At 40.4% G+C, this 20911-nt stretch overlaps 1 protein-coding gene across 1 annotated transcript in view; it reads right to left on the reverse strand.

The window, feature by feature from the left end:
* Positions 1-20911, reverse strand: part of GADL1 (glutamate decarboxylase like 1) — a 171309-nt gene that overhangs the window by 97346 nt on the left and 53052 nt on the right. The window contains exons 7-11 of the mRNA XM_082684026.1: positions 16476-16555; positions 16301-16355; positions 11147-11263; positions 5584-5648; positions 5249-5330 (exon numbers count right to left, since the gene is read on the reverse strand). Coding sequence (XP_082540152.1) covers positions 5249-5330; positions 5584-5648; positions 11147-11263; positions 16301-16355; positions 16476-16555 — 399 coding nt within the window. The remainder of the gene's footprint in view (positions 1-5248; positions 5331-5583; positions 5649-11146; positions 11264-16300; positions 16356-16475; positions 16556-20911) is intronic.

Consider the following 20911-nt stretch of genomic DNA (forward strand, 5'->3'; position numbering starts at 1 on the left):
TATCGTGTGATAATGGTCGGTAGAAATGGAGAGGAAAATCTATACTCAGAAAGTCATCTGATTAGCAAGTTTCTCATTTTCATGTATCTGTTTTTTTTTTTTAATAAAAATTCTTTCCAATAAACACTAAAAATTAAAAAACCAACACCGAGATTTCCCCCATCCGTGCAACTGATTCTTAGAATACATGGTCTTTTCTTTTAGATCAAAGCACCAAAATTGTCTCTGATCCAAAACAGCCATGTAGTGCCAGCATTTACATCTGAAGTCAACCTATTTATTTATTTATTTATTTTTTGGGTGAAGTCAACCTATTTATAATCACAGTAGGTTTTTGTTGTTGTTGTTTTATAAACATCTGATTTTCTTTTCATCCCTATGATGCATAGATGGTTAGTGAGAGTACAACTCTGAGAGCAGCACCTCTGTTTGTTTTGGTAGTAGTCTTCTTTACTAATACAGGACATTAAAAATGCAAACACCACAGCTAGTCAATCAGGAAAATAGCACTGTGAATGTCAGGGCTTTGAGGGTACAAATTAGGGAATTAGTTTTTCCCTTAACAGAAGTATATTCACTAAGTAATTTGCTTTCTTTTAACTAGAGTTATCCCCTTCCATTAACTGGAGGAGTAGTTCCAAATTAAAACCACTATTCGTCAGTTACTGCTGGAGGCACACTCAGGCCCTGTGTTAGGATGGAGGCAACATAAACTCATCAGTTGTAATTTTCATCATTGTTATCTCAAAGCTGTCAAAAGGAATAATTTGGGGTAGGGGAAAAACTGGGAACTCCCAGTTTCTGCTGACATGACGGCAAATATTTCTGAGGCTTTTCCATTCATTTATATGTTACATTTTTCAGTGAATTTTAATTTTGTGCTCATTCAGTGAATCCTTGCTAGGCACTGCGGATACAGCGGCAAATACGATACCAAGTCCCTGTCCTCGTAAAGCTTATGTTCTAGAGGGAAGGGAAGTTAATACATGAGAAATCATAACGATGAATCCTGATGGGCACTTAGGGAAAGGGCATGAAGTTTGAGAAAGAATAATGGGGAGATGCCAGTCCAGCTGGAGAGTCTGAGATCTCTTCCTTAAGGAGTAGCATTTCCCCTTTAACACAAAGGGTGACAATCTTGCACACTCTTCATAATACTCTTCCCTCAAAGAATATTTCATTAGTGACACTCTTTCCTGATCTTCCTCCTATCTGCCCGGCCATTCCAACCTCAGCTTTCACAGACTCTGAAGTTCCTCGGGGCTAGGTTCTATACCCTCTTCTCTTCTCACTCCCAAGGTCCTCCCAAGGCAATCCATTCGACCTCTAGGACCCTGGAGAACATCTATATGTCAGCCACTGCCAATATGCTTTTCCAGCCCAGATCACTTTTTCTAGCTCTGGATCTATGTGTCAACTTCCTACTTGAACCCTTCACTTGAAAACTTCATAGGAATCCCAGATTTGATGATAGCCAATGCTAAAATCAAGACATTTCACTCTCAAGTCTTCTCCTCCTACAGCAATCTCCATCTGCCTACACACAAACATTCGCCATATCACTAAGTTGCCGTATCACTAAGCAGGGAGTCAACCATGACACTTGCTGCTTCTTCATCTCCCACATATAACTGGTAATGCAACCCTGTCTAGTGGCTTGGTAAAGCAGAGCTTGATTTCATCGCAGTTTTCCAACTCCCCTGCCATCAACTCTTGCTTGGATGCTGCCAGCTTCTTCTGACTCTTGCATCCATTCCTGCCCACCTCCATTTCTTTGTCTTAAATAAAAATCTTTTCAGATAACCCCCTGGTTTTAAAATTCTTTCTTTGTCCTGAAGATCAAGGCTAAAATCACTAAAATGGTGAAGACTCCACTTCAACATCCACTGTTCCATCCACTGCCTCGTCTCATGTCAGTCTTAGCATTATTCTCCGGGCTTTGGCTACAACTGATTTTTTTTGGTTTCTAAAATGAAGAGGATCTTCCTGGGGATGCCTGGGTGTGTGAGTCAATTAAGCATCTGCCTTCAACTCAGGTCATGAGCTCAGGGTCCTGGGATTGAACACTGCATCGGGCTCCCTGCTCAGCAGGAAACCTGCTTGTCCCTCTGCCCCTCCCTCTCTTCATGTGTTTTCTCTCTCTTTCTCTCTCAAGTAAATAAAATCTTTAAAAACAATTAAAAATAAAATAAAACAAAATAAAAAGGACCTTCCTTCCTTAAAAACTTGATCCACATTGTTTCTTCTACCTGAAATATCTCAGGTCTCCCTGCTCTGTTTTCTCTGAGTCCCACACTCTTTTCTCTATCAGTTAGGAGTGCATTTGGCTGCAAGAGACAGATTACCCAATGGAAGTGGTTTCAGCAATAATGACATTTAATGACCTCATACCACAGAATGTTTACAACTCATCACTTCCAAGATTCATGCAACATTTCAAAATCTTTATTCAGGGCCATGACTTGTCCCCTTTCTGTTCTGCCATTCTGTGCACATTCACCTTTTAATTTAGGGTCATCGTATTGTGGTTGCTCGGTGGATATCAGAGCCCTGGGCCTCATGCTCTGAATCAACCACATTCAAGGCAGAAATAAGGGAAAGGATGCTCTCCTCTTGTGTGTATCACCTCTAGCTGCAAGTAACACCTTTCTCAAGAGCCTCTTCAAATTTTCTCTATAATGTACCGACCGTAACTGTGCCATTTGGTGGCTCCCAGTACAAGGGAGGGAGAAGGGATGGAGATCGGAATGGCTATGTGATGAACAGCGTCTGACACATTCCTCAAACCACTTATCAAAATAATAATTAAGTAGGAACATTTTGTTCTTTGTGTCCTCTATAAGATTATGAGCTCTTTGACTACAGGGAATTTGTCTGTTTCATAAGCCCAGAATTAGCACAGCACAGCACCTGGCCTACACAGGAAGTCAGTTAGTGTTGCTTGAATGATGAATGAATGAGTGTGAAAGAGAACAGAGGCAGAAAATAGGTATGAAAGAGACAGAAAATTGCCAGTGCAAAACTTCTTAAGCTGATTGTAATATCTCACCTCTCAAGGTTCAGCTCCCCATTCCAATTAATTTAAAAACAATCTTTTATTTAAAGAAAAATGGTAACTTTTAAAAGTGTTCAGTCCTTTGCATGATGCATAGAAAACTTCTTAATTCTGCCATGTGAGTTGACATGGGTATTGTTTTTATGAGATCCAGGAATGAATACTTTTTAAAAAATAAAATTATCACCCCTATAATAGAGTTAGATGATCCAGAAAATTTTGAATTGTCTCAAGTACCTAAGTGCAAATCAATTCTTGGCAAAATCACTCAAATATCATTTGACAAGAAAAATGTATAAAAGCTAGAAAGTTATTTAAAAGAATAGTCATAAAACTTGGGGTCTGAATTTTCCAACACACCAACAGATAAGGATGTCATTCAGATCAACCAACTGGGGAGAAGGCAGATGTCGAATGCTGGCTCATAAGGGATACCTGACATATTTTTGTTCTTATATCTAGAGCAAGGGAAATCCTGGGTTTATTCCTAACTCCGTCATGTCCTAAATACATTGAGTACTGATACGTTGAAGATGTTCCTTGGTTCACACATGATACAGTAATCCTAAACTACCTTTCCATTATAAAATGAAGTCATAACTTAAGGAATTAAGTGCAAAAACGTGAAATGATGTTGAATATAGCCAACAGTAGCCAACCTCATAAAATATTAGGGAATCAATTTCTATTTCCCAAAGTGTCTCTATCTCTAAATGCAGAATCTGTTCATAGTTTCTGATGGATCCTGAAGGGGAAGAGGAAATATTTCTTTGTCCTAGGTTCTCCTATCTGGACTAAGAATTAATTTACGTAAAACAGATTAACAGGGGGAAGAAAAGAAGTTAAAGTTTTATGATGTGCACATGGAGGACAAATAATGAGACTGAGACCCCAAAAAATGACCAAGGCAGTTTTTATACATTTCAGACAGCAAGACAGTAAGTTTGTGAGGAGTGGACAGGGTAAAGAAAACAGATGTTTGAGAGCTCTAATTAGTAAGGAATTCTAAGCAGAATTTGGGCTGAGGTAGTGATTAGTAAAAAAGTAACAGCTTTGTTTCTACAGCTCTCTTGGCTTTCAAGTTCCTGTCCCTGATGGTAGGATGTGTTCCTACTTCTTACTACAGGAAGGGTACCTTTCATATGGGACATTTGTTTCTGGCTTCCAGGAGGACAGAGGGGGCCCGAATGTCCTCGCACTAGCTAATTCCCATTCAAAGTAATCATTGTGCCTTTGGAGTACATTTTGGGTGGCCTGCCCTTGGTCCCTACAGTATTTCCTTTGGACATCTCAAAACACAAAGGGCTCCGACCTACAAATGTCACAATTCATTTTAAAGAGAGTTGTAACTATCTGCACATGCAAGACTAGGTTTTAATTTTAAATATGGCTTTCATTTGAAATAAAATTCCTTAAAAAGAGAAAATGACTTTAGCATTGGCAAAGGGAGTCCCCTAAGAAGAAAATGTAAACAGATGGCTGAGAAAAATCACCCACATGCTGCACACATATCTTGAGGAGGCATTTCTAAGAATGAAGTGGCACTTCCCAGCCTGGGCCACTTCCCACAAGAATCCTTATTTTACCCAGAAAAAAAACATGGGTTTGATACCTGTGGCCAGGAGGAAACTCAGCAATTCCTTCCCACTTCCCCACCATGATCCAGACTGGTTTCCAAACTCCCTACAACGTTCCCAAAGAAGCTAATAAATCCGTGTTCGGCGGTCAGCCCCGAGCTAACATATTCCTCTATAAATGTGCTGTTAAGCCTAGCTAAGCATATTAGGCATTCAATTTAATGTATGACACACATCTGTTCCACCTTCTCAGCAAGCAGAAGTTTCAAGATAACTTAAATCCCAGACTTAATCAAGGGAACAAAATCTTGGCAATGTTTAAAACTGAGGTTTAAAATATAATCCAAATGAGGGCAAGAGAGACCATTTTGCTGTAACTAATGAGGTTATATAATACCGAGATCTAATCCACAAAATCACCTGAGCAGAAACACTAGATTTTTTTTTTTTTTTTAATCTGAGTCTATTTATTTTTCCTTTCCATGCCACCAACATTTACCAAAGACCTTCATCTATATCGGTCCAAAAGCATCAAAATGTAAGCAAAAGCAAGCCCTCTGCAAACATGGTAGTTTAACCCCCTCAGAAGCCCAAAGGCCAGAAGAGGAAAACTTACAGATTTGTCTTTTACGAGGAGAGCGCAGCACTGAATTCCGGCCATCAGCATCTTGTGGGGATTCCAGGCCACAGAGTCAGCTCTATTATGCAAAAGAAAAAGTACACGGGAAGGGGGGAACTTAATGAGCTTCCACTGGAGGAAAAATTACTTTCCTTAGCAGCACACGTATTCAAGCCCTCAACTGGATTGCTGATTTGAGTTCTTTGGGGAGCTTGGAGTTTTCAAGTAGAATAGTCACTTCGTCTCTGGGTTGTCACAATGTCACTTAAGTATGCAAGACCCAGAGAGTTTCCCTTGTCTAAATAAGAGGTGCTGGGCCCAAAAACATTTACCTGTGGATGCCCTGCAGAAGCTTCCGGTACTTTCTGGACATCAAAGCTGAGCCACCCCAAGAAGCCTGTTGAGATATTTCCATAAATGCAACAATGTTATTTCAATGTTATGTGTTCCCCAGTTCATTGTCATAAAAAACTCTGAGGGACAACCTTAATACTTTGTTGTAAGCCCACGTTAAGCCATGAACACTCCAAACACTTGTGCTCACTGCCTCTCACTTAGGCCAACAGAGCCTCATCACGGTAGATGGCCTCCCACAGACCCTTAGGATTTAAATTCACACAGCATAAAGAAATTGGTGTATTAGCCTGTTGGCTGGTGTGTGGACAAAAAAGTAACTTGAAAGACACAGTCCATTCCTTCTCCAATCTAGAGTCTGAAATAGACAATCTCCTTCGTTTTTATTTTTCAGTGTCATTATTGAAACATAGCTGACATACCATCTTCTATTAGTTTCAAATGTACAACATAGTAATTTGACACTTCTGTACATTACCACGGGCTCACCAAGATAAGTGTAGTCACCATCTGTCACCATACATCGTCAGTACAATATTATTGACTATAGTCAATATGCTGTACTCTGCATCTCTGTGATTTATTTTATAACAGGAATTCTGTGCCTTTTAATCCCTTTCGCATATTTCACCTCCCTGCACCCACCTGTGTGGCAACCACCGGTTTGTTCTCTGTATTTGAGAATAAAATAGACAATATCCTTTGCAATGCTGGCTGTCATTCTTGCAGACACAACATGCAAATGCTGATAGCGAGGCATGGGCTGGGGAGTGGCTTTCTGAATAATGAATGAGCACATGCTTGACAGGGTAGATAGAGGGGTATAGAGGAACTCCTGGCCCATGAGGAAGGGCCTAGATGGATCCTATTAATTGGATCTTTTCAGCCAAATAGCTTTCAGAAATATTCGCAAATCAAAAACCTAAGAATGAGAGAAAAGAAACCTGGGACTTGGGGAAGATGTCCACTGGAGACTTATACATTACGAACAAAGGACAAAATGACTGAGAATAGGAAATGCAAGGAAACCCCACTGTCAGGAAGACTGGAGGGAAGAGGGGGGAATCAATGTGAGTCATAAGGAAGTCAGACTGGTCCTTGCAATTGAGCAGACTTCTAAGTTTCATTCTGTAGGGCCAGGAAGGGTGATGGCTGTGAGGGGATATGAGGGGACCAGCTTGCGCTGTGTTGAACACCTCCACGGTTATTGAACCCCTACAATGTTACAATGTTACATTGGGAATGGAACCATTATTCCCTCAAATTTTTGGTAGAAAAACTAACATTCAAAGGTGGAAGCTGACTTGACCGAGGTCTCACAGGCATTAAGTATTAGATCTGGGAGCCAAAGCCCATTCCTGCTTCAGGATAACATCATAGCTTAGGGCCACATGGTAGAATGCAGCATGAGAGCTGAGGGTAACGGAAAGAGAGGAGCTCAGGAGTCCCACACACCACACTCTCACACCTTCCCTTCTCCTGCACCACCTTCTGCCTCCTCTTCCTCCCAAAAAAGCAAACAAATACCCCCAATGCTAGTGCATTGAAGTTTTTCAAATCATGTCAACTCTTTCGAGGCATTAGCTCCCTAGTTTAGAGGAGCTTGGCAGGCCAGCTCCATCACAGACGTAGTCCTCAAAAGAGCAAACCAATTACCCAAATGTTGAAGAAGCAAGGTTTTTCACCTCAGGGAGGGCCGTCATTTATGGAGCTATGATTACCTGTTAGGCACCACACTTACCAGTTTACTTAACATATTTCTTTTTAATTCGTTAGTTAAGAAATAAATCAGGGGCTCCTGGGTGGCTCAGTGGGTTAAAGCCGCTGCCTCTGAAAAACAATCTGAGGGTTTTGAAGGAGCGGGGGGTGGGAGCTTGGGGGAACCGGGTGGTGGTTATTGAGAGGGCACAGATTGCATAGAGCACTGGGTGTGGTGCAAAACAATGAATACTGTTACGCTGAAAAGAAATTTAAAAAGAAAATACATTATTTAAGAAAAAAAAAAAAAAAAAGCTGCTGCCTTCAGCTCAGGTCATGATCCCAGGGTGCTGGGATCAAGCCCGGCATCCAGCTCTCTGCTCAGTAGGGAGCCTGCTTCCCTTCCTCTCTCTCTGCCTGCCTCTCTGCCTACTTGTGATCTCTGTCTGTCAAATAAAGAAATAAAATCTTTAAAAAGAAAAAAAAAAAAAAAAGAAATCATAAGCCCAGTCCACACAAGGAAGTGGAAGCAAGGGTGGAATTGAGATCTAGCAGCTTCTAAAGCCCCCCGACTTTAAATACAGTGTTTGCTACCTCCCCTGGAACTTGGAAGAAGAGTGCCTAAGGCACATCAGGACACTCCCCTGGGAGCACCAATCTTTGCAGCAGCCACAGCCTCTGCCTCAGAGAAGAGCAGGACCAGCCGGAGCTTTCTAGTCTGAGGCAGAGGCTGAAGTAACATCTGCCCTCCCAGAGAAAAAGAAAACTAAAGTTCTCCTTATGCAATTGTGTAAATATGCGTTGTAATTAATCAAATATAAGACACCATCCAATGGAAGAGTCACCATTTTAGTGTACCCCAAAGAAAGAAAAAAAAAAAAGACATCAACATACAACCTTCAGCTATGTTAAAATGTAAACAAAATCAGTATATCTTAGATTTAATAAAATGTTTACTATGCAGGGCAACTCAGTTTTATGAAATATCCATGAGGATCAGTAACCATAATCACATTTTTAAAAAAAACAAAGTAGATGCCAGTTTTTTAAAGGATTTTTAAAGTATTTTATAGAAAATTTCAAGCAGGCCAAGGTGACTACTGCAATTTGGTTGTTTTTTTTTTTAATTTATTTTTTATTTATTTTCAGCATAACAGTATTCATTATTTTTTCACCACACCCAGTGCTCCATGCAATCCGTGCCCTCTATAATACCCACTACCTGGTACCCCCAACCTCCTACCCACCCACCAATTCAAACCCCTCAGATTGTTTTTCAGAGTCCATAGTCTCTCATGATTCACCTCCCCTTCCAATTTCCCCCAACTCCCTTCTCCTCTCTAACTCCCCATGTCCTCCATGCTATTTGTTATGCTCCACAAATAAGTGAAATCATATGATAATTGACTCTCTCTGCTTGACTTATTTCACTCAGCATAATCTCTTCCAGTCCCGTCCATGTTGCTACAAAAGTTGGGTATTCATCCTTTCTGATGGAGGCATAATATTCCATAGTATATATGGACCACATCTTCCTTATCCATTCATCCGTTGAAGGACATCTTGAACTCCTCAAACTCAACACACACAAAACGGACAAGCAAATCAAAAAATGGGCAGAAGATATGAACAGAGACTGCTCCATTGAAGACATACAAATGGCTATCAGACACATGAAAAAATGTTCATCATCACTAGCCATCAGGGAGATTCAAATTAAAACCGCATTGAGATATCACCTTATACCACTTAGAATGGTCAAAATTAACAAGACAGGAAACAACATGTGTTGGAGAGGATGTGGAGAAAGGGGAACCCTCTTACACTGTTGGTGGGAATGCAAGTTGGTACAGCCTCTTTGGAGAACAGTGTGGAGATTCCTCAAGAAATTAAGAATAGAGCTTCCCTATGACCCTGCAATTGCACTACTGGGTATTTACCCTAAAGATACAGAGGTATGAAAAGAAGGGCCATCTGTACCCCAATGCTTATAGCAGCAATGGCCACGGTCGCCAAACTGTGGAATTTTGTTGATTTTTATCTTTAAAGTTAATAAACTATATGTAGTATATGAAGTTTCTTCAAGATAAGCCACATACCCCTTTATCAAAAGTTATCAGCAGGTTCAATATTATTATTATCATAATATAATGTAATACTACCTTATATCCAGCCTGTAATATTAAAGCATGAGTGAATATTACCTCAATGAGAGAGCTTATTTCTTTACCAAGTCAGCTAAACTACTGCCCAATTTTGTCTAATACTACTAGATGCCTACTGTGTGCAAATCTTAATAATTTGTGTGGCTTAAACATTTCCTTATAAAAGTGTTTCGTTCAAAAATTCCACCTTCAGTTTTTTTTTTTAAGAAAATCTAAGGAGGTTTTCATTCATACTTCTAAGTCACAATTCTCTCTGAGCCTCTCTTAAGTCTCTTAATCTCACTCCCAATTTAGAAACTACTGTACTTGGTCTGCTTTGCATAAACTATATAATCCATATTTGATGTTTCTTTTATGAGAATGGAATTTTTCAGTACAACTGCTGATAGATTTGATTTTTCCTCCTTATTTCCACAGTCACAAAGTACTTCATATTATCTTTTAGGATGTAATGTATTATTATGCTCTGAAGTCTATAAAAATCAATAAGATAAAAGTTGAAATGTGAACAGATACAAATGCTACAATCCTATTTAAAGTCACAAATAATCTACCTGAAGGATTGCCACTGGCATACTAATAGAGCCTGTAACTCGAGGGAGCTTTATATCATGGCGGCTTTTACCGAGTATTAGCATATGCTTAATGAGAGACTTGAGCTGCTGAAAAATTCTCTCTGTAACACACTTTACTTTGAAAGCGTAAGATCATACAAACTATAAAAGTATGTGCAGGTATATCCCCCAAGTGCCGTTACCTTCCGTTCAAAAAGTCAAAAATAGTGTTCTTTTTTTTCTGCTAAGGAGGCTATGAATCTCTCACCAGAAGAAAGTTCCCTATTCTGTCAACTGTCCCTTCTATTGGTTTGAATCAAACTAATTAATTCCTGGTTTTACCAAAAGAAAAGAAAGAAAGAAAGAAAGAAAGAAAGAAAGAAAGAAAGAAAGAAAACCCAAAAGCTCAGTAAGTATTCGTAACTGTCTGAATGCAAATGTTTAACTCTAGATGAGTAGAACTTGAATAGTTACCTTTAATTAAGAAAAAAATTATTATGAACCACCCCAGGACTTACAAAATTAATTAAGAAAAAAAAAGCCAATTCTTAAAGTCAGAAAATTATGAAGAATGTAAGTTATCCCGATGTCCCTCAAATAATTATCTATCATGGATCCAGATAAAACCTGCTTTAATTATAACAGGCAATTATGTAATGCAGCTGTTTGCATTTTCCAGCTGATTGGAATCATGTAACGTCAGAGCTAGAAGACTTTATAGACCACATCAGCCACTCCTCTCTGTAAGTTAAATGAAAGCCTGAACGCTAAAGTTGCAATGAAGAACAGGCCAATTGGAGCCCAAAGTCAAGGTCTCTTGATTTTGTAGTTCAGTATGTCCCTGCCGCAATGACAGTAGATTCAAGGGACCAAAGAGAATGGTTCACAGGAGAAGAGGAAATAAAATGGAATCTGGAGAACAAAACCAAAATTTACATTAAGACTTGGGATCTTCTTCTTTATTACCTTATGGAAAATGTCAGATTTATTTCCCTTGATTAGAAATACACGCTTAAATAAAAGTAGCCGGGGACCTCATGTCTAGTTTCTGACAACACAAAGGACTTCCCAGCAAAGCTACAGACTAGAAAGTTAAACCAAAGTGTACATACAAATGCACTTACGTCCACATGAAGCCAGAGGCTGTGTCTCTCACAGATGTCTGCTATTTCATCCAGAGGATCAAAGGCTCCCAAAACAGTTGTACCAGACGTGGCACAGACGAGAAATGGAACTGCTCCCTGTGAGGAGGACACGCACGCAAGAACCATCACCATTAGCACTAAGTTTGTCCTGTAATAGGTGGATGAACGTAACAGTTAAGCAACCAGAAATTTATCTGGTTCCTTTGGAGGTAATGACTCAGATAGGGTGTTTTTCAGCATCTCCACAATATGGCTGCTTGTCCATTCCAAGAGGTAAAGGAAACTTAGACAATGCTGTGACAACAAGAGTCCTTTGTCCCAACTCCATATGCACTGTTAACTGGTTTTACTTTTATTTTCTTCTTGAAGTGTTTTCTGTTCTTTATATTTCCCACATACAAAGTGAGTAACTTTCGCTGCAATGAAAAAATGGCCTTCTGTGTGATTCCTACCTCCTTTTGGGGGTGATTCACTGAGGCCTGAGTGCCAGCATTGTTACACCTCTGCGAAATAAAAGTAAGGATGATCCGAAAATAAACAGCTCCAGGTGCAAACTGTGGAGGCCCATTTGCCTGTCTCCTTATCAGGTAAGTGCAGTTACAAAACAAAGAGAAATACAAATTGCCATTAAACTGGGATAGTGTAACCTCATTGGGATACACTCTGCAAAATGATGCCCCAACAGAAAAATCCATTAGAATGTTCTAGAAAAGAGAACCTGCATCACTCCTACCATGATTCTGCCTCTTCACACAGCTGATGGCTGCAGCTTGTAAAGTGCACAGGTGCCAGAGGGCAATGGAGGTGAAGGGTGGGGGAGAAGGGAGACTGTGGGAACACACAGAGGTGGACGGTAATTCTGGCCAAGCTAGCCAAGCACCTTGGCCCCATAAGGAATTTTATAGCAGCCAGGTAGATGGAAGTACATGAGATTGCTTGCCCACAGAATTTCCCCAGCATGTCAGCAAAGATGCACTGCTCACCGTGGAAGTGCCTTGGAGCGATTTGCAGACAATGTAGAGGTGGGGGAAGGGATAAGAATCCTAAGACTCTAGAGCCCTTGAGGACTAAGTGACAAGAACGTTCTCTGCCTATAAAAGTAATTTTACCTTCCATTTAAGATGGAGTCATTTTGTTCTCTCAGTTTTATTTTAAAGTGCAGTTGTTCTTGCAATATATTTTTATGTCCCATTTAATGCCAGGAGTTATTCCTTTTGAACCAGACTCCTTCCCATTTAGCTGACCTTTGACAGAAAGAAGTTATTTCTCAGTGGGAAGTTGGGCAGAACAAAGATACTTGGGCCCCATCTTTAAACCACGATGCACAGGAAACAAAGCAACAGTACCCAGTGAATCCATTTGCCTTCTGGGGAGATGGTTGTGACCTATGGAATCCAGTCCACGGGGACCAGTGGGTGGGTAGAGCTCCTGGGGAACCACCCACTTTGGGAATTCTTCCCCGTACTCAACTGTCCACAGATTACATCTTTATCATGCAAGCGACCAAAATAAAATGAGACCGGATTTACATCAATCATTAAAAGGAAGAGAAAAAGCAATTACCTAAAAACATGGAAGGTGTCTTTAATGTTTGGACTGTTCCTCGTAAACAATGTGACACCTTGGCAGTAGTGAGAAAATACTTTTGCAAGCTATTATAGCTTATTAATGAGTTTTCCTCACCTTTTTAACAATCTAGCTATAAATATCAGGCCTCAGAAATCAAACTTTTGTGATTTGGATTTAACCTTCCATTTTTTTTTTTTTTCCTTTTTCGTATCTCCTGCTATTAATAAGAAAAATCAGTGGAAACAGTATTGATTGTGGGCTGCTGATGAGTTGTATTCCCTAAGAAAGTTTGTCATCTGAAACACTCATACACAAAAGTGCTTTCAAACATTCGGTGATTATACGAGTCTGATCTTTTCATGAGATCTTTAGAATCTCTGAAGCTTCCATGGTTTTCACCATCTTTGGAATGGCATCAAGTAAAGGTCACTGCTCAACAGATTTTTAGTGGATTGCGCTGGGCCAGGGAACTGAATCACAGCAAAAAAAAAAAAAAAAAAAAAATTGATGTACTATCCCCACATCTATAGCAATATGAGTTCAAAGCTTGAAACAGAAGATCTAGGTCTGAAACTACTAAAAAACAAAAAACAGAAAACCAAAAAACAAAACTTAACCACCATGTATTATCTCAGTACAGATGCAAGATCTGTCCTTGGAAAATCCAGGCTCAAGTTTTAACTAACTTGAAAGAACCCTGAGGAGACATACCAACTCTCACTCCATGGCCCTACTTTTAAATGTGCCTAGAGCAATTTTCACTTTTTCAAAACTTCTCTTTTCAAGTTCTCAACTTCAGGATATGTCAGTTTCATGGTCTTTCATTGTCAAAACAAACAAAAATTTGAACAATGAAAATAATAATGACTGCAGTGGAATAAAACATCAAATATGCTAGATTATCCCTAATGATTCTAAAAAAAGAAAAATGGTTTTGGCTATCTTTAGGAGATGCTAGGCAACTAATGCACTATTCTGAAAACTGGTACACAAGGGGAAAGAATCAAACATTTATCCTGCCCTGGTTGTGCAAACATTTTCCCTAGGGAAACCAAGTAAGAATGAGGGAAGCTTTTCCTTTATGGTTGTAAGCCTACCAATAAATGAAGGAGGAATGAGAGAACAAATGAGAACATCACCTAATGAAATAATGAGTCTAGACGATGATGGGAGCAAAATTCATGAGGTAAGCGGCTGGTGCGGAGCTCTATAACAGATGGACCCATAATGCCAGAACCAACGCAAAACGAGATCGGAGATGTGTCCTGAGTGAAGGACAGAAAGCCACCTGTGAGGCCTTCCTGAGTCTCAAGATCCTACTGCCAAATTACAGGAAATACAGAGAACAGATGGGGTGTACAGTGGAGGGAGCACCTAGATTCTCAAATTCCTGACATAATCTACAAAATCCACAATGTGGACAACTCACTCGACAGCATAAAAGACTTGGTTTCTTTAACAGATCAATTGCAGGGAAAGAAAAAAAGGAGGAGGGAGAAGCCACAGATCAGAAAAGATTGGTGTGATGAATCAACCAAATGCAACATATGGACCTTGAATTTTTAATTCAAACAAGTCAACTATTAAAAAAAAAGCAATAGGAAAATTTTAATACAGAATGAAAATTTGATAAAACTAAGAATTTATTTCTTGTAATGGTGTGTGGGGTTTTTCTTTTTTTAATAAAGAGAGTGCATACCTTTTGACAGATATACTGAACTATTTATAGATCAGACAGTATGATGTGTGAGATTGGCTTCAGCTAATCTAGTGGTGGTGGGAGGGGATGGGGTAGAGACAGAACAGAGCAGAAGCTCAGTTACTGAAGTTGCATGATGGGTATACAGAGGCTCATTATATTGGTTTTTATATATTTGAAATTTTCCAAGATGAAAAGATCATAATTCAAGAAGGAAAGAAAGAGAGAAAAAGAGAGGGGGGAGAGAGGAAGGAATCATATGAACCATACAGAAAGAACAATCAAAACTTCCTCCCCTGCCCCCACGGCCACCAACAAGAATTAATGACATAAACAAAGTTCCCTTTGATAGGAATTTCTGTAGAAGATAAAACAAGAAAAAAAAAAAGATAAAATTAGAACACAATATCTGTGGTTCACAGCAGAACAAGCAGGTTATAATACAGAATTTTACCCAAGAGTGAATGAAATCTGATAATCTGTCTCACCAGACAGCTTGCAAGTCCTCTCATCATTGGAATGTTAAAAAAAAAAAAAAGATAAGCATGGATCTAAAGACACACACTGAAGCCAGTACACCTGTAATAAAGGCAGAATTTTTAAGTAGAGAATTTCAAACCAGATACAGTGAACTGGCATGCTCTGGTGACAAGGTGATTTTTATGAAAAATTAAAAAACATAAAGACTAAAATAGCAGAAATGTATTAAAACAAAAAATAAAAATAAAAGAGTCTATCCTTCTTAGGGTGTGAAATTCTGTAAAGAGAGATATACTTCCAGGGGCCTGGATTGTTCAGTCAGTTAAGCATATGGCCTTTATTCAGGTCATGAACCCAGGGTCCTGGGATCAAGACATGCATCAGGCTCGCTGCTCAGTGGGGAGTCTGCTTCTCCCTCTGTCCGCCTCTCCCCCTGCTTGTATTCTCTCTCTCTCTCACTCTCTCAAACATATATATTTTTTTCTTTCCTTTTTTTTTTAAGGAGAAATATACTTCTATCCCAGCTCAAAACTGGGTTTTTCAGTTTTAGCAGTTTTAGCAGTTTCACACCCAACTCTGTTGCTACCTACTAGAAACCTGTGCGGGAATAGTCTGATGCTCCAAAACCTGTGGGGGAATAGTCTGATGCTCCAAAAGCAGTGAGAGCTGTGGTGGGATTGGAAGGAAGCAGTAAAGCAGGCGCACCTAATCCACCAGGCTTTTGGTGGAAGATCAAGATGGCTTCCACCAAAGCAATGGCACACCTACAAGCAGATGTTGGGGCCCGCCTTGGCTGGAGTACAGCAGGTGGGTGGGGCAAGACCTTGCCTCCCCCACCAATGGACATGCCAGCTTTACTATATCGTGGTAGCTATGGAAGAGCAGACATTCCGTCAGAGATGACATACTAGACACAGACCCAAGACAGGATGATGGTTTTTGCGATGGACCTTGGGTGAAAGCAACCTGGAGCATAGATTGATCAGAAATTGAGATCATTTTGAAGGCAACCCAGAGACAGTTGGCCTGACCTCCAGAGCTCTCAGCCCAGCGTTAGGTAGGGAAGTGGATGCAGACGCCCTGCTGGAGAGGCTGGGCTTATCTTTTAAAGCTAATTCTAGGCAAGAATTGGGAATATGGTGATGTCAGTCAGTGTTTTAATAGGCTCCAGCCACTTTGGAATGAGAACATCTGAGAAACTGCACAGAACATGGAGAGCCCAAGCACCTGGAAATAGAACATCTGTAAATGAGTTTCCCTATTTTAATTCTAACAAGCTCTCTTCTCTCTCCCACACACAGAAACGGGTCTAGCTGTTTGCATTCCTTCCCTTATGTCCAGATGCATGCCTACTTTTTTCTTCCCCTCTTTTTCTCCCATCTCACCTCTTTGCTGGCTTGCCAGATTTTCCTCTCCAGTTCTGCAGGTATCATTTTACCTCTAGGAGACACAGATTTCAGGTACTCAGTTATGTTTAGCGTGAACAGACACTGGTACTGTTTTTTAAAAAGTATGAATTCCCCCTCCGCCCACCAGGCTTCCAGATCCTGTCCCCATTACCTTCCATCTGTTTCCACAAAGCAAACATTCTCTGTACCAATCCCAAGAAAGGAGGCTGCTTTCTTCATAGAGTAATGACACTAAATTAAAAGGGACAAGGGGGAAAAGGAAAACATGAATACAAAGCTTGAAAAAACTACTGCTTATTATCTAAAGTCATATGGTTAAGCCCAATCTTTGGAACGTTTTTGCATAAAAGAAAAAGAAAGTAATAATTCAAATGAGCTCCTTAACATACCGGTTGAAAACATTGACTTTGTTTGGGCCCAGAGAAACCAGGCTTTAATTTCACGTTTTCCCCTTGTTGCAGCTATGGAATCTTGAGAAATAATGTACACTCTCCAAGCCTCAATTTGCTAATTGGAGGTGGGTGTGTCGGGGTCTAATCCATCTGCTTTTCAAAGAATTAAATGGGCTAATCTACGGAAAGGGCTTAGCACAGAGCCTGGCCTAGGGAACAAACATGGCCCCTGGAGGCTGTTGTTTTTCCCTAACATTGAGAGAAGTTTCTCCTGATGCTACTAATAAGACTCACCATTAATGGAAACAGAAGCTAGTCCACTGCTGACTCAAAACCCTCCAAGGAGGGAGCGAGACTCCATCTCAAATTTGCAGTCGCAAACTACAGAAGAATTTAATTTTTTTCAAGAGCGAATAATGGGTTATAAATGCTGACCAGACACTGGACCGATCTTGTTTAATACTGAATGTTAGACTGAAATTAAACACAGAGGAAGGTGGCTAAAATTGTAATAACAAAAGTAATAATAATTTATGGGCACCTTACTTTATGAAGCCCTGGCATGAACAGGAGACAAATAGAAGGTTTTGGAATTAGGTCTGGTCTAGTTTTTACTGGAAATGGTAGTATATGACTGAGATTTGGGGGCCTTTTCTTCTCTACTACATAAAGCCTATAAAATAATTAGCATTCAAACATTGGAGATGTCACTCTTTATACATTAGTGTGGACAGGTGGTCAATTAATTCTTTCTCGTGCCAGAAAAATGAAGGTGCTAAAGGACATTATTGTACCAAAAACCCTTAGTAATTTAATTTGTAGGTATGAATACATTAAGAGAGTAGTCATGCCTTCACACTTAACTTGATATATCCCCTCAAATGTGGTAATTTTTTTCTTCTTTTGTCAAGAGAGTTTTATTGGAAGCTCTTTTTTTTTTTTTAACTGTGTAAAAATAAATGCAGAAGTAACACCATCAGGAAAAATGAAACCATCCTAAATAATTAATTTCAAGTATCAAATAGGACACGGCCAAATGCCTGTAGGATGCATTCATTTCAAGTTGGTACAAGAACATATGCATATTGAGGAGTAATTGTGTACATGAAAATGTAATTAATTCTTTACTTGCTATATCAGCCCACCATAGCTAGGATGACATTGCCAAACTGAATTATTTCTCACCAGAGACTTGGACTTCAACAATCAACTATTGATCTCATAGTGAGAAGTAGTAGCCTATCCCACTGGCACCTGTCATTAAGGAAAAGCACATTGCTTAGACCTGGAAATCAGCAAAATGTCCCCAACCAATGGGTCTGCTGAATTTAAAAACCAGTAATCTCGTGAAAAAGTAGCCTCAGTGGAGCTGTCTTTGGTTACCTCAGGGCAAAGTAGAGTCCAATGTCAATCTCAAATGGATAGAGACAGATTAAAAAAAAAAAATGTGTGCAAAACTGAAGTCTAAATATCTAAAGGCATCAGAGGGGAAAAGAGCCCTGGAGGAGAGAAAAGAAAAAGAAGAAAAGAAAGAAGGTAATGCTTCAGATGTGCTGAGTAGTTTCAAGGAGAGAAAAAAAACCTAGAAAACCGGAGCTTAGAAGTAAGGGCTTCCATTTTGAAACAAATGTGTTTGCTCCCATCTCTGGCAAAAGATAAGTCAGTTGTTTGTTCTAAGACCCAGTCTCCCCCACCAAGTTTCATTCGTCTACAGAAGACACAAACATTTCAGTGGGCATTTACTCCTATGACCATGATACGGCAAGTGCCTCTATGAAAGACAGACATGCACTGAGGTTTTCCTTTCTGGCTCCTGCAAGGATTTTTTCTGTGACCTTGGGTTTCCCAGGAAGCCGTGGCTTTTCCCTCCCATAGACAGTGTGCTGGGCACTTGGACTAATTTGATGCTCAAATGAGCTCCAGGTGGTGTGGAAACCAGGGTCTGTGAGTGTCCCCTGTCGGGGAGTGAAGAAAAGGAATGCAGTCCAGGGACCTCTCCAAGAGCACACAGCTGGCTCTGTTCCCAAAGCAGGTGGGCTACTCTATGCTTGGCCTGAGGTCCTAAAAACTACCTGCTCACTGGTGAAGAACAACCCCATTAGCATCCAAACCCCGGTCAAATTCGCCAAGACAGAAGGGCCATGAATAGGGTGAATGAATGAGGTATGTGAGGAGGCATGACCTTGAGAACTGTACCCTGGTCTCTCGGCCCCATCCCAGCCTCCGTCCTGGTAGAGAGGAACTAGGCCGATTGCTGGCTGGCCTGGGAGGTCAGGGTTTCTCTTCTCCTTTGGCTTTTTAGTAGCAGACCATGATCACTATTTTATGCTGATTCTCAAAAGAACGTGGATTCTAAACTACAATTTCCTTAAATTCAAGGAATTCATATTTAACTGCTAATCAAGCCCTAGATTATTACTTTTATTACTTTTCTCCAAAGTCCCTTCTCTTTTTTGGTTCCTACTCAGCCTGGGGAGGTCACTGTGGATACACAGACAGTGTGGGGAGCTCTAGCATGATGTTCCAAGTCTCCGTGGATGGTTAAATTACAATCAAAACCGAGGAGGAGTCAAGATGGAGGAGAAGTAACAGGCTGAGACTATATCAGCTAGCAGGAGATTAGCTAGATAGCTTTTCTAAAGATTGCAAACACCTGCAAATCCATCGGCATATCGAAGAGAAGAAGAATAGCAATTCTGGAAACAGAAAAACAACCACTTTCTGAAAGGTAGGACTTGGCGGAGAAGTGAATCCAAAGCGACGGGAAGATAGACCCTGGGGGGAGGGGCTGGCTATGGCAAGCAGCGGAGCAATGGCGCACAAAATCAGGACTTTTAAAAGTCTGTTCCACTGAGGGATATCACTCCAGAGGCTAAACCGGGGCAAAGCCCACGCGGGGTCAGCGTGGCCTCAGGTCCCGCAGGGTCACAGAAGGATCGGGGGTGTCTGAGTGTCGCAGAGCTTGCGGGTATTGGAACGGGAAAGCTGGCTACAGAGACAGAGCCGACAGTAAGCTCACAGCTCGGGGCTACCTTAAGCCAGCCGCAGGCTCCATGAGCTCGGAGCGCGGCCTAAGGTCAGGCAGACGGGAGTAACTGGGCACTGTTCTCTGAGGGTGCACTGAGGAGTGGGGCCCTGGGCTCTTGGCTCCTCCGGGCTGGAGACCAGGAGGCCCCCATTTGTATTCCCGTCCTCCAGAACTCTACGGAAAGCACTCAGGGAACAAAAGCTCCTGAAAGCAAACCCGAGCGGATTACTCAGCCCAGGCCCTGGTACGGGAAATTCCGCCTGGGGCAAAGACACTTGAGAATCACTACAACAGGCCCCCTCCCCCAGAAGATCAACAAGAAATCCAGCCAAGAACAAGTTCACCTACCAAGGGGTGCAGTTTCAATACCAAGGAGAGCAGCAGAATTCCAGAGGAGGAGAAAGCAAAGCTCGGAACTCATGGCTTTCTCCCTGTGATTTTTTTAGTCATGCAGTTAATTTAATTTTTTTTTCTTTTTCATTTTTTTTCTCTTCTTCTGCTAAAAATTTTTTTTACTTTTACTCTTTTCTTTTTTAACATTTTTTAACTAGTTTATCTAATATATATATTTTTTCTTTTTTATATTTTTCTTTATTCGTTTTCTTTCTTAAATTCTTTTCTTTTCTTTTCTTTTTTCTTTTTTTTCTTTCTTTCTTTTTGAACCTCTTTTTATCCCTTTTCTCCCCCCTCACGATTGAGGATCTCTTCTGATTTGATTAAAGCATATTTTCCTAGGGTTGTTGCCACCCTTTTAGTATTTTACTTTCTCCTTCATATACTCTTAGCTGGACAAAATGACAAGGCGGAAAAATTTACCACAAAAAAAAGAACAAGAGGCAGTGCCGAAGGCTAGGGACCTAATCAATACAGACATTGGTAATATGTCAGATCTAGAGTTCAGAATGACAATTCTCAAGGTTCTAGCTGGGCTTGAAAAAGGCATGGAAGATATTAGAGAAACCCTCTCGGGAGATATAAAAGCCCTTTCTGGAGAAATAAAAGAACTAAAATCTAACCAAGTTGAAATTTAAAAAGCTATTAATGAGGTGCAATCAAAAATGGAGGCTCTCACTGCTAAAATAAATGAGGTGGAAGAAAGAATTAGTGATATTGAAGACCAAATGACAGAGAATAAAGAAGCTGAGCAAAAGAGGGACAAACAGCTAC

Source organism: Mustela nivalis, assembly GCF_964662115.1.
Source record: "Mustela nivalis genome assembly, chromosome: 1".
Classification (NCBI taxonomy): Eukaryota; Metazoa; Chordata; class Mammalia; order Carnivora; family Mustelidae; genus Mustela; species Mustela nivalis.